The 15156-nt window shown below is 38.7% G+C and overlaps 1 protein-coding gene across 3 annotated transcripts in view; it reads left to right on the top strand.

Moving 5' to 3' along the window:
- The window catches only part of dpy19l3 (dpy-19 like C-mannosyltransferase 3), an 83411-nt gene extending 74143 nt beyond the window's left edge, over positions 1 to 9268 (top strand). For all 3 annotated transcript variants that reach the window (XM_059351692.1, XM_059351684.1, XM_059351676.1), the window contains 2 exons: positions 3952 to 4110; positions 8209 to 9268. In XM_059351692.1, the coding sequence (XP_059207675.1) occupies positions 3952 to 4110; positions 8209 to 8412 (363 nt within the window). In that variant the 3' untranslated portion in view covers positions 8413 to 9268. The remainder of the gene's footprint in view (positions 1 to 3951; positions 4111 to 8208) is intronic.
- The last annotated feature ends 5888 nt before the right edge of the window (positions 9269 to 15156 follow it).

Genomic DNA, 15156 nt, shown 5'->3' with positions numbered 1-15156 from the left:
AGTTGTGGTCATAAAATACAAAAGCCAGATTTGTTTACAAAAAAGCTCTCAGATGAAACCCTTTTATTTCCAGAAAGTGAGTTTTTGAAGAAAAGAAAGCCTTCAGTTTTTATTTCTGAAAATCTTTCTTTCTACTTCTAAATGGAATTTGTGGGAAAATACAGGCGAAGAAAGACAATTAAAGTAAAAACATGAAAACCACTAAAGTGGAGCACAGCATCTGTTGCTGTCAGATTCAACAACACACACAGTATGAGCAACATAGGCAGTATAAGCTTTAAGGTATATATGTCAATTTAATCTTTTTTTTAGTAAGTATGTTGAACAGATTTTTTTTTGCCCTCGTCCGGCCCGCGTGAGGTTACCCAGAAATTAGAAATCAATATAAAGCGCAGTGCTTTTATTTTGAAAAAAATACCAAACATTAGCATTAGCACTAGAGCTAACAAGCACTTTTACTATAGTTAAGACAACAAATATAGCCACTAATATATATATGACAGAATAAAATAAACTTTAACAAACCTTGTGTCCTGTCAGTCAGCCACTATAGAAGCCTTTTATACTTTATATCAACTTTATATGAATTACTACGCACTCGTTATTATTTACCGTTAGTTTTTTCATTTAACCGTTCTACCGGTTATTTCCTGTCACTACCTTTCAAAATTAAAGCACCCGTCTCACACTAGACGGCGCCTTTTCAAAATAAAAGCATCACAACATTGTAAAACACCTAGAATTGTACAAACATGAAAAACAAGCGATATAATACAAAAACAACAATAGGAAGCTTGCTAAAGGTCATTTACAGTTGTGTTTAAAATAAATGGAAAAGTGATATAGTGATTGGAGTATTTACTACTTTTTACTGCTATATTTGATTTACTCCACATTAACAGTCTTATCATAACATGTGTTCCTATCAGTAGCAGCTCAAAACCAGATAATTTACTGTGTTTTATAAAGCGATTACATTAATATTGAGCAGAATTTAGTTCAGAGTTTTGGTCCAGCCCCTGCAACCTTCGTGGTATTGGTCATGAGGCCCCTTGGGGAAATTAATTGCCCACCCGTGTTCTAGTGTGAAGTGTCTGGTAGCCTGCTTTCAAAGTAGCTTCCCCAACACCGTCACTTCCTTAAAACAAGTTAATATGTTTATTTATTCCGGTTTTTATAACTTCTTAAACAACAGTAGTTATAAAAACACAGTGAAATTGTCATTTTATTGTAGCATTATACAACCGTTAGATATTATTACCTCTGCTAAGCAGGTTATGTCTGTTTTGTAAGCAGGATTACAAAATAACCTCCTGGACTGATTTTTATGAAACTTGGTGGGAGGGTGTAGAATGGGTCAAGAAGGAACTCTTTACTTTCTGGAGCAGATCTGAATCACAGGGCAGATCCACAAATTATTATTTTTTCCACCCATTTATTTTATCACTGTTAATTCTGCGAGGAGTGTGGCCTTGCCCTCAATTTCTGAGTGCCCTTCTAGTTTCTGAATTGTCAGCCTTTTCCCAGAAATTGCTGTCTGTGTAATCTCGTATAACCGCATTTGAAGCCATGTTGTTGCCTCACCCATCCATCTCACTCAGCTTTGTGCTAGTGTCTTGCATGAGAGACAGGGGTGTGTTGATGGGGGCCAGTGACCTGCAGTGATTGTGTGAGTGAATATGGCGTCAGAAGATGCACTGAGTACATTGTCCATCCATTAGTCAGACTGAAGAGCTACAAAGGAAAATGGAGACTGAAAATAATGTGCTCCAGTGAAGGAGAGATGGATTATGATGCTCGCACTTGAGTGCATCTTAGTAATGTATGTGCAAAACGCTGTGTTTTTGAGTAAGAGAGTTGTTTTTTGTGTTCTGTTCTGTGGAATAGTTTTTATTAATGGAGAAAACCACTTTTCAAACCAGGCTGAGTAAATATAGTCTTTCAATTTGATTCTGTTTATTTTGTAAAATAATTATTTGATAAATGGCATGAAGATGTTTTCAAAGTTTTGTTTCATTTGTTTGTGCAAATTCCCTTTGCATGGTTTTATTGAATCATTGAAGTGTTCTTCTGTCTAACCTTCACATGCCTGTCAGTACATGCACATATTAAATACCGCTTTGTAACTGATATTGGAGGGATTTTGAGAAAAAAATATTGTTACAAATTGGCTTCAGTATTATTCAGTTGTTTCTGCTCCTGTGTGCTGTGTGTGTGTGTGTGTCTTCTTCACAATGAGCAGGAAGTGATGTGTGGGTCATCTCTCGGTAGCTGAGCTGATGTTTTGCCTCCCAGCGGGAAGTCGGCCAAGCTGAGCCGCTGGTGATGCCGCAGCTTAGCATGGAGCTCATTAATGATCCAAGACACAGAGCAGCTCCTGGGCTCTAGTGTGTGTGTGTGTGTGTGTGTCTATATGTGTGTGTGTGTGTCTATATGTGTGTGTGTGTGTGTGTGTGTGTGTCTATCTGTGTCTATCTGTGTGTGTGTTTGTGTCTGTGTGTGTGTGTGTTTGTGTCTGTGTGTGTGTGTGTGTGTGTCTATATGTGTGTGTGTGTGTCTATATGTGTGTGTGTGTGTGTGTGTGTGTGTCTATCTGTGTCTATCTGTGTGTGTGTGTGTTTGTGTCTGTGTGTGTGTGTGTGTGTGTCTATCTGTGTGTGTGTGTGTGTGTGTGTCTATCTGTGTGTGTGTGTTTGTGTGTGTGTGTATCTGTGTGTGTGTGTGTGTGTGTGTGTGTGTGTGTGTGTGTGTGTGTGTGTCTGTGTGTGTGTGTGTGTGTGTGTGTGTCTCTCTCTCTCTCTCTGTGTGTGTGTGTGTGTGTGTCTCAATGTGTGTTTGTGTGTGTGTGTGTGTGTGTGTGTGTCTCTCTCTCTCTGTCTGTCTCTCTCTCTCTCTCTCTCTCTCTGTGTGTGTGTGTGTGTGTGTGTGTGTTATTAAGGAGGAAATATTTCCACTTCTGTTTTGGTCTTAATGTGTGTGTCACTACAACATATTTCATTAGTGGGCAAAGAACACAGTTATTCTTGTTCCCTGTGTGTTTTTTTCCCCTTTTTGAATTGATTCTCTTCCCCAGCAGGTTTACATTCCAAATTGGGAAACAAGTGTTGATGAGGTTTATTTTTAGAGTGTGTTAACTGTAGCACAACACACACTTCCTCCATAAAGCTTCATAAAGGGTTTCCTAAACAGAGAAGGTGTGTTTGTCCAAAAAAAGAACGTAGTGTGTTTTCGGGGGTTTTAAGGATATCAGTTCAGTCAATAAATCGCATGAAAAGACCAAATCCATCACCACGTTTTCTGTCTTAGCTCCAAGTCCATTTGTTTAAAAATGGGCCATTAATATTGTGTTTAATTTTCAACAGGATATGTCATTTTCCTAAGCATCATAGTTTGACACATAGGAACACTGATCAAGCATCTGTGATGTCAGTCACAGTTTTCTTTGGTCCAGAAACTTGCAAGTTAATTAGTTCCAGGCCTCATTAAGACCATACCATTATCCCATTGTAACACTACCACTGGGCCGGTAAACAGTTCAGTTTTTACAGCATTTATGTATTTTATTTAAATCTGTTGTTGTGTGAAATTGGTCAGAATTTCTATTTCATCTGTTACAAATAAAACATGAGCCAAAGCACATTTCAAAAAAGTTGAGCTTGGTTGTGTTTTAAACACTTTTGTTTTTGTTCCCCCTCCGATTTAGTTTTCATTCCCATTTTTTTCAGTAAACATGTTATAATTGAATCTAAACCAACTTTCATCAAAACTATAATTCAGAAAATAAATGTGTTTGGTAATTGAGTTCCAGGAGAGAAGTTTTCTCCTTCCAACAATATTGGTGTTAAATTATAACACTAGATGATCTTTAGAAGAAAAAAAAGCAATCAGAAATCCACACAAACTAGAATAAATCCACTTATATTCTGTCTGTGTGTGTGTGTGTGTGAGCAGGTGTACCAGGTGTATGCTCGCCAGTCTCCAGAGGAAGTCTATGACATCATGAGGGCTATCGGGGCCGACTATGTGGTGCTGGAAAACAGCATCTGTTATGAGCGGAGGCACAGGCGAGGCTGCAGACTGCGGGACCTGCTCGACCTGGCCAACGGACACGTGGGTGGCATTTATTTAACGTGACTCATCATGAGTGTGTGTGTGTGTTTGTGTGGCCACATGTGCCATCCCCTCTGCCAGCTGCTGTGACTGGGTGAAGGCACACAAAGATCAATAGTCTCATTTCACATCTCACGTCACCGTCTCTCACTCTTACCCCCCCGGCCGGCTCTCCTTGTTTTGATGTGGCCACATGCAACATGGTCTCACAGAAATCCGTGAAATAGCCACTAGGGTAACAAAAAAAGACACAAAATGACTAAAAAAGACACAAAATGACCAAAAAAAGACACAAAATTACTTACAAAGACATGAAAAGAATTAAAAAATGGACAAAATAGCCCAAGACTCCATAGAGTTAAGTTGTTAACCCACTTCTTGTTCCCTGAAAAAGGCCTACTTGTATAATTCTGAAATGAACATTATTTTCCAGTTTTGGTTAACCTTACCTTTTTTTATTTACCTCTGGCAGTTCACCACTTACCTTTGTACCCTTTCAAGCTGTTCATTTGACTTGAACTGCTTGAATTTCAATAAAAAACCTGGAAAAACTGGGGTGTTCTAAAACTTTTGACCAGTAGTGTATGTTTGGGCTATTTAGTGTATTTAGTGTTAGTGTATTTAGGGCCATATTGCCCACTAGGGGTGGGCAATATCTGGGCAATGTCTTCATTGCACCATGTTAGGGGTGGGCAGTATGGCCCTAAAAGAATATCATGATATTTCAGGCTATTCTTGCGATAACGATTATTGTTCACGATATTACGAAATACTTAAAAAGATATAGAAATATGATTTTTTTAAGTCAGTATAAATAAATAAAACTCTAAAATGTAGTGTTAAGTGCAAATCTCAACAGTTGCCAAATACAAAAAATTTACTCTTGACTCTTGAGTATGAGCAAATAATAAAAATAACCATTTAGGGGTTCCGGGGGCATATTTTAATGACATTTTGTAAAAGAGAATAAAGGTTCTTGTAGGTTTTACTACATCAACAAGTAGGAATGTTGCCAATATCATGATATGCATTTTTTTAACCATAAAGAAAATATACCGATATTATCGCGAACGATACGATATGGCACACCCCTAATAGCCACGGATTTCGCTTAACTCAAAATCCGTGGAATAGCCACGGAATCGCTCAAATTTCCGTGAAACTGACACGGATTTCGCTACAATGCAAGTTAAAGACAGTCATATCCCGTGGCTATTCCAACATACAAAGTGATTATGTACATTCACCGAGTGAATATTTAGAAAATAAAACATATATTTCTGGCTAGAAATGTGATCAAAATCCATTTTTATGCAGAAACAAAGTCAAAATATTGATTTTTTCACTAAAAATGAGAGAACTGTCCGCCATGTTTTTTGTTCTGACCGCCGGGACCTTGAAAGTCACGTGACTTGGAACAAACCAAGAAACAAAACAAAATAGGAAAAAATATCAATTGTATAGCCACGGGATATGATGTCATTAACTTGCATTTTAGCGAAATCCGTGTCAGTTTCACGGAAATTTGAGCGATTCCGTGGCTATTCCACGGATTTTGAGTTAAGCGAAATCCGTGGCTATTTCACGGATTTCTATGAGACCAGGTTCCCACATGTGCCATCCCCTCTGCCAGCTGCTGTGACTGGGTGAAGGCTCCTCAGCCTCCACAAAGATCAATAGTCTCATTTCACATCTCACGTCACTGTCTCTCACTCTTACCCCCCCGACCGGCGCTCCTTGTTTTGATGTGGGATGCGGCGCGCTGGCTGTTTGGATTACCAGCGGCGAGACGAGCTTCAGTCCGGCTGTCTGGCTCAGTGTGGTGTTAAGACACATGAAACACAGAGCCGGTGTGTTTGTGATGGTGTAAATGTCACATACACAACATCTGACATCCAGACAGCTTTATTGAACAAATGCAGGCTTTACATCTGTCTGTCCTTTTTCTTTCTCTCTTGGCTTCCTTTGTGTCTTTCTTCCTGACTGATCTATCTTTCTTCCATCTTTGTTTGTTTTTGTGCTGGTTTGTTGTTATTATTTTTCTTCCTGAATGTTTAAGCCAATTCTAATGACATGGTATAGGGGTGTGCCATATCGTATCGTTCACGATAGTATTGGTATTTTTTTTTTATGGTTAAAAAAATGCATATCATGATATTGGCAATGTTCCTACTTAGTAGTGGTAGTGGAGTAGTGGTAAAAATTGTTTTAATCACAAAAAGCTACTGACTCCCTGTCGCTAAACACATGCAGCTTTCAAAATAAGAGCACGGTGTGTTAAGAGAATCCACCACAGAATTTACAAGAAGACTGTCAAAATAAGATGCCTTAAATAAAACCTACAAGAACCTTTATTCTCCTTTACGAAATGTCATTAAAATATGCCCCCGGAACCCCTAAATGGTTATTTTTCTTATTTTCTCATACTCAAGAGTCAAGATTAAATTTTTTTGTATTTGACAACTGTTGAGATTTGCACTTCACACTACATTTTAGATTTTTAATTATTTATACAGACGAAAAAAAATTATGTTTTTTATATCTTTTCAAAAAATAAAAACTAAACTAAAACTAGCAAACTCACTCTAAAAACTAAAAACTAACTGAATTTGAAAACAAAAATTCAAAACGAAATTAAAACTAAAACTAATGAAAATTCCAAAACTATTATAACCTTGGTGTCCACAGCCTTTACCAATGGAGAAACAAAAAAAGAGAGCTGCACTCTAAGAAAAGATTCAGGAGGTTAGTTAGTATGACTTAAAAACATGAGCTTTTTCAGCATAAAAAATACAATTTGTTACTTGTCCATTGTTTTATTAAGTTGATAACTTATTTCAAAAAGTTGATCAAAATTAAAAATGAATAAAGATATCCATTTTGGATAAGCATTTCTGCCTTCACTTAACAAGGAAACGTAAGGTAATGAAACTTAATATTGTATTACAATATGTCTGACTTAAGTGAAATAAGTTACTTATACTCAATAACATTGAGGTAACAAATTGCATGGACTTTGCTGAGTAGAAATAAAGTAAAATAATATAGCAACTTAAATAGAGTAATTTGACCACTTGAATTGGTTCAACATGATTAAACTTGTAGAGGACAAAACAAATCATGTTGGTTGTACTAGACTAATTGTGTTAGTTCAGCTATAAAAGTCTCATTGGAAATACTCAATAATGTCTTAGTTGGAATTACTTAAAAAAATAAATGCAAATTGTTACAACAATTTTTTAAAGTTGAGCTAGTGTAATTTTTTTAGAGTGTGTGCCGTACCATGCAGTGAAAATGGCAAAACCAAAAGATCTGTTAATAGTCCGGCGGCTTAGGACCAGATTTGGGAAGAAAGGGGACACGTCGGACAAAAGCACCAAATTTTTTCCACGTGCTCTCTATCACTATAGGTTTCAATTTTTGGTAGGAGCCACTTCATCAAGATTGCAGATCGGAGATGGCAGCCATATAAAATCTATGAGAACCAGTATATCTTCTAAGCCACTTAGAAGGTCAATCTTGGTGTCAAAATATACATTTTCTGGGTCAAAGAATAATTTAAAGCTACTGAGAATATCACTAGATGATCAAATAGATATGTTCATTTTGGCCATGTATTTACATAATTATTAGATTCCAAACATTTTCAGCTCAGGATTCTCTGCTGCAGCACTTGAAGCAAGTTGCCTACCAGTCTGGGTGAAAATGAACATTTCTATTTGATCAAATAATCATCTAGTGATATTCTCAACAGCTTTAAATGATTCCTGGAGCCAGAAAATGTAGATTTTGACACCAAGATTGACCTTCTGTGTGGCTTGGAAGATGTATTGGTTCTCATAGATTTTATATGGATGCCATCTCGGATCGGCCATCTTGATGAAGTGGCTCCTACCAAGAATTGAAACCTATGGTGATAGAGAGCATGTGGAAAAAATGTGGTGCTTTTGTCCAGCGTGTCCCCTTTATTTAGCTAAGCCGCCTGAGTATAATGATGTATTGATTAACACATGTCCCCTTTAATAATCTGCATTAGTGTCAACCTTCTGTCCTTCTTGTTGCTGTTGATGATGACATGCTCCTTCTGTGTCCCGTCAGATCATGGACGGAGCGGGAGACAACGACCCGGACCTCCTCGCTGCCTCCCACCCTCGATTTTGCGAGGCAATTAAGACGGACACGGCAGCTTACACCGCTCTGTTCACCAGAACATTCCAGAACAAAACCTTCCATGTGTACCGGGTCAAGAAGAAACGCAAGAAAAGCGCCAAGAGCTCTTCAGAGCCCAGCGCGACTCAGTAGCAGGATCAGGGTTGAGAGAAACCCCCGTCAGAGGCCAGAGGGGAGCGAGATGGAGGAGAAGAAGAGATAAAAGCACTGAATCCTCACTGTTCCTCTGTCTCCTCTGTGCTCTGTGCCCAGCTGTGATCATGCCCATTATTTTTTCAACACATGACTCTGTGAACTGTGGTGTTAGAGCACTGTGCCGGTTCAAGCTCGGGGCAGCATTGTTTTAGTTAGTGGAGTGTGGAAGCACCTATAGGAGACCTGCTTTGGGCTGTTCTGTCTCCAACTGCCCACCCTGCCCTCCATCCTGCTCTCACTGGTGCAGATAAACAGTCACAGAAAGAACTATTAGGCTTCTTAGTGGGCCTGGAGCACCACAAGCAACTACTAGTCATTTAGGTTCATTTGGAGAAGTCAGTGTTCTTTCTGCACAGCATTAAGACATGAACACTATTCACTGCAACTAAAAAATAGTTAGAATCAGAAAAAGAAAAGAACCTCTTTTGTCAAATCTATAATTTTAAAACATTTAAGTCACGAAAGTCAGAAGTAACCAAGTAAAAGTTAAAAAAAAGTAAAGTGAATTCTTACAGTTTGATTCAGGACATTACATATTTGCCATAGAGTTCATCTTTGCCAGTGTAAATAGGGGAGAAAATGAAATATTTGTTGAGCTTAACAAATCTTGCAATTTTCAGTTTTTCTTTCATGACCATAAAACATTTTTGCAAGTGCAAGTTGCCACTGCAACATCAGTTACATAGAGCATGAAGAGTAGACATTAGGGATGAAATAACCACAATCACAATTCACAATCGCAATTTGATAAAAAAACAAAACAAAAAAAAAAACATGCCAACTTCAATGTGCCATATTTGAACAATGTTGAAAACTGAAGCATTCGGCTCTCTGTACATACACCAACATTAAACAATAAAACTATGGAAGAGAGCGAGTACATTAAGAAATGTCCTGACTTAATTTTAGTTAAAAAGTAAAAAAAAAAGCTTGCTAACTGCCTGGTGAGCTGTGTTGCTAACAAGACAGTTCCACACAGTTAATTCATAAGACGTATTTGTACCTCTGTCTTCTGTCTCATAATTGTTCTTTTGTGGAGAACTTTATATTTCAACAGAGCAGTTAAAAGTGCGTGGTGCCACACAGCTAATAAGCTACGATAGCTTCCTCCATTTTTAGTCTTTCTTCTCACAAAGATCAGCACTGTCAGACAGCTTGAGTTGGCATCGTGTTGTCATAGTTACAGTCTCGAAAATATCAGTTTGGTTCTCTTTGATGGCACCTGTGGCTTTAAGCTGTGTTTTTTAAGTGGATTGTCTCTGGTCACCACTCGATATATTTGTTTGTTCGGTCGTAATAACCGTTTTCTCGCAACTCCAGCAGAGTTGGAGAACTTGGGATTTTAGCCACACACACTAGGCTTGGGCAGTATGTATTTTCATATCCTCCTGACGTTTCAAACAGGTATACGGTATTTGACAGTATTTGTATTTGTGTGAAACAACCATCCATGAACCACCATCTTTATCAGCCCATCCAGCTGTTCCACCAGTAGAGACTGACCTCTAGTGGCTCGTACTGTGCACTACAATAATACATGACCGTTAACAAAACTCCTCCCTCGAACGCTCCTCATCCAATCTTCCCTTAGCAACTGTTACTAAGAGAAGAACGTTCGTCAAGCTGTGAGCTCTGAGCAACATGGTGAAACCGTGTGCATGTGGGATTTGTAAATCTGACACTAGTGCTGTGTTCCAGTACTCATACTTCCATGAGTACAACTAAACGTAGTAGACTCTTCCGCTACGTAGACAAGATGGCGTCCGTTGAGTGCGTATAGTGTACATCGTTCCACACTCAACGTTTTGACCGTTATGAGGGCGACATCCGGGTCCTTTAGGTTCACTTCTTTTCACCACGATCAGAATCGGAAAACCCTGCGTACTCAAACTAAGTATAGAAAGTACGGGAAGTATGGGCACTGGAACACAGCACAGGTAAGAGAACCCATTTCTAAAAACTGAAAGACAAGAGGAGCGTTGCCAGCTGTGTGTTAAACAGTGTGGGAGACTCCACTCCAAATGTAATATCTTGTAGATCAACAGACACACACATCTGCTCCAAGCTAAGCTGCTAGCTAGCAAACATGAGCTAACTAACGATTGTCTAGCTATGTTACTTAACCCAAACCCTATGTCACAGTTATGGATCCTGTCAACTAGTATTATAACCACTACTAGTGGATAACTAGTCCAACAAACTTATGTTTAATGATACCGTCTGTAAAATTAGCGCACTAAGCTAGCTTAGTTTAGCTAAGCTTAACATAATACAGGGCTGACCTGCTACAAAAAACATGTTTTCTAGAGTTTAGTCTACAGATGAGCTGTTTGTAACTACGCACCAATGCTAGAGATTTCGTGGATTGTACCACTAAACTATCAACCTCTGTAACACCAGTGCTATGAGCAAAAAAAAAGTTAACGTACAGCCCGTGATATATATCCTTCCACTACATATTGCAATCTCTTGCCTTGATGTTGAAGATATTGAGATATTAATCCAAAAAGAATCGCTAATACATTACTGGTCAAAAGTTTTAGAACACTCCAACTTTTCCAGAATTTTATTGCAAACGATGCAGTTTAATGTCTCAGTGTAATCTAAAATTAATGCATATAACAAATAAACAATTGAAGTTAAAAAAGAAATCAGAGAATCAGTTTAGAAAGGAAAATGTATTCCAAACTGTTGACTCATGGAAGTAGCACCTTAACAGATAGAACAGCTCAACACACTCAATGGAAATCAAATATTCTTTAGAAAGTTCTTCCCAACTCTGTTGCAGAAGTTCCCTTAAATGTGGAGCAACTTGTAGGTTGTAAGTGATCAAGAAAAGTTGGGACACCTGTAGGAATTGGTAGCAACTTAGCAACTTTCAAGGCTTGATCAACCTCCATTGCTGCAGAACTGCTTTAAGTTTTTAACCCATTTCTTGTTCCCTGAAAAAGGCCTTTTTGTATAATTCTGAAATGTACATTATTTTTCAGTTTTGGTTAACCTTACCTTTTTTATTTACCTCTGGCAGTTCAACACTTACCTTTGGACCCTTTCAAGCTGTTCATTGGACTTGAAATTGTGGTGTTCTAAAACTTTTGACCGGTAGTGTACATAGCCTGTCCAAGCCATAGCTGCTGACGGTCCTGGGAGCTTGACATACATAGCAACAGTAACTAAGGGGGTGGAGCTTTTGCGAATGGTTATTTTAAAAATCATAGCACATTTCTGAATACCCTAGTATATCGTTATAGTGTGATAACGCCCATGCCTAGCAGACAACCAGTTTGCAGTTTGCCTAATACTGTAAATAAAAGGCCTTTCATCATTTCACAGATGAATAAATTCTTAATGATGATAATTCTATACTAGTATTTCCGTTTTTTGTTTTTTTTTAAAGCTAATTTTTGACAACCTGACTGTGTGGTAGTGTTCTGTGTGTGTGTGTGCGTGAGGTATATTTTCTGACGGTGGAGTTTATGAAGACATTCAGCTGTGGTGTCTGTGGGAAAAAAACCCACATTGACCATTAGTTTAACTCAGTCTGGACTCTGTTGGCATTTTTTGACTGGACACATTTGGCTCCGCAGTGATAGATGTTATCAATTACCGCTGAACAGAAACCGGAAATAATTTTGTTAGCTTCAATTCCCAACCGGGTGGAAACAGGGTCCACCGGTGCTTAAATGTGTTTTTGCTGTAAAACTGAGGTCAAAGCTGGTACCAAGTGATATTTGTGACATTGTTGTTGTTGTTGTTGTGGTTGCTGTCGGCTCTGTGATTCTCATCAGCAGCAGCCTCAACCTTTTCACTCTCTCTTCTATCTCACACACACACACACACACACACAAAAACACTGCCACAAACACACATGAATAATGTAAGTGGTGAGGAAATTGCAGCAGGCTGACAACGACGCTGATTCCCCGCCGCAATCCAAAATAGTTTGTGATAGAGAGAGAGAGAAGGGGCCAACACTTGCATATCAAACTGAGGCTTTGTGGTTAGAAAAGAAAGTGGGGAGGAGCAGGAGGAGGGGGGAGGAGGGCAGGAGAGGCTCATGTTTAAACAGCAGCAGAGGAGAGATGAGAGCGTATCAAAGCATGGATTCACAATGATCTGAACCCCTTCCTCATTTTCTTTTTGCTTTCGTTTGAACCAAAGAGAAAGCAGGAGAGAGGAGAGGAGGAGGTGATTGAAAGGCTGGAGCTGTGTCGCTAATTATGGGGTGGCCAGTCAGAATTTCCTGCTACAATGAACCGTTATGCGACTCACACTCGCTCTTCTCTTCCTCGACATATCTCAGACTGGCTATATTTGTACACTTGTTAATAAGGACCTCTGTCTTTGATAATTCACACGCTCGCAGATGCATCAACACTCCTGCACACAGTTGTTGTGAGGCCTTTGAATCGTGTTGTTGGTTAACCGTGTGGCCTCATTGTAATTCAAATCAATCGTGTCAGTGTGGAACAGCACCACTCGTCCCCCCCTCCACCCGCCTTCATATTGGATGTTTAATTTAGGAGATGTCTGATTGCTTTATTTGAGAGCGAAGTGATTCCATTATGTTTGCCTAATAAGAGTGTACTGATGTAATATTTTTTTTCAGCATTCTTAATTTCCATACATATTGGGATTAGTAGTTCATTCTGAGCCACGCTGTCTGCCTATGGTTTTGTTAATGAAAAGGGGATGAAGAAATCCATTAACGTGTGTGCATATGTAGAATCTAGATCAACACTTAATTTGGGCTTGTTTTTTTAAGAACTCATCGATGTTACTGAAACAAATGATCTTCATGTTTTAGTTTGATTAAAGAGAGGAAATGGATAGAGACAGAGAGTATTTAGAGACTAAAGATTCACACCTGTATCTGTATTCTTCAGTAAATAATAATAGTAATAATTTTGCGACTATATGATCTAAAGTATGTGGACACCACACCATATCACTATTAGTCAGGCGGCTTAGCTAAATAAAGGGGACACGCTGGACAAAAGCACCAAATTTTTTCCACATGCTCTCTATCACCATAGGTTTCAATTTTTGGTAGGAGCCACTTCATCAAGATGGCTGATCCGAGATGGCACCCATATAAAGTCTATGAGAACCAATACATCTTCCAAGCCACTCAGAAGGTCAATCTTGGTGTCAAAATCTCCATTTTCTGGGTCCAGGAATCATTTAAAGCTGTTGAGAATATCACTAGATGATTATTTGATCAAATAGAAATGTTCATTTTCACCCAGACTGGTAGGCAACTCACTTCAAGTGCTGCAGCAGAGAATCCTGAGCTGAAAATGTTTGGAATCTAATAATTATGTAAATACATGGCCAAAATGAACATATCTATTTGATCATCTAGTGATGTTCTCAGTAGCTTTAAATTATTCTTTGACCCGGAAAATGTATATTTTGACACAAAGATTGACCTTCTTAGTGGCTTAGAAGATATACTGGTTCTCATAGATTTTATATGGCTGCCATCTCCGATCTGCAATCTTGATGAAGTGGCTCCTACCAAAAATTGAAACCTATAATGATAGAGAGCATGTGGAAAAAATTTGGTGCTTTTGTCCGACGTGTCCCCTTTCTTCCCAAATCTGGTCCGATGTCAGCAAAAGGTGGACTTTTGCAGATTTGCTTTATTTCTGTGAAGCTGTACCAACTTTTCTTGGCTCTGAACCCCCGTTGGGCTTCTCGTCCATGTTTGGACTTGTTTTTGTCTCTGTTCTGTTCTTTCTTTGGATGTTGCACCAGGGTTTAATATTTTTTTGTGAATGTTTTCAATGCTCCTGTAAACTGTTGGATGAATACAATTACTGTCAGGTTTTTTTTCTTTCTTTTTCTCTGCTGCGTTGAATAGAGCTGAGTGGTTGCTCGGTCAGCCATGTTTTTAGTTTGTGAAAGAGTTGTAATTTATCAAATTAGTTTTACTCAATAGCAGTTGCTTTATGCCATAGGGCTGCAACTAATCATTATTTTTTATTATTGATTAATCTGCCAATTATTTTGTCAATGAATGAGTAAACTGCTCAGTGTATAAAAGGTCAGAAAAAAGTGAAAAATGTCCATCCCAGATCCTCAAAGTTTTTCCCAAAAATGTTTTTTTTTCTGTCATTTCATGATGTTTGTTCAAGTGTTTATTTTCCTGATAAGTTTGAGTTTAATTAGTTATTTAATGTTATAAAAAGTGGGTATGAGATCATGATTGACAGCTGGGATTGAGTCACGATCAAGCTCTGGGTGAATGTATATGGGGGGGGGCTCAATACCGCTCTGTTGTCATGGACACACGTCAAAAAGTCTATCTTTGGGGCAATTTGCAACATATTTTAGATCTTCAAAATGTACAGAAGCTAAACCTGAGAGGGCTTTAGAGCTGAACTGCCATGCTCAATTACACCCTAATGTGATTGCTGAACATGTCATTTCAAAACCATGCATGTAATTATGCTGCTGAACAGCTTCCGCTCCAGTCTGAAGGCTTTCTAAAAGATCTGGGCTTCAGGGACACTGATATAAAATGATAAGGCCTGAGTCTTAGCTGCCACTTCAAATCAGTGTGTTGTTGGGGTTGAGGTCAGAGCTCTTTGCAGGTCCACACCATTTAAAAAAGGCTGCAGTCCAGTGATATGTGTGTTTGGCCATGAGGTGTATGTATTCTTTCAGCTTGCTGTC

This window comes from Centropristis striata, chromosome 2 (genome assembly GCF_030273125.1).
Source record: "Centropristis striata isolate RG_2023a ecotype Rhode Island chromosome 2, C.striata_1.0, whole genome shotgun sequence".
NCBI lineage: Eukaryota > Metazoa > Chordata > Actinopteri > Perciformes > Serranidae > Centropristis > Centropristis striata.
The sequence above is the reverse complement of the archived record's forward strand: the minus strand, read 5'-3'. Positions and strand labels throughout refer to the sequence as shown.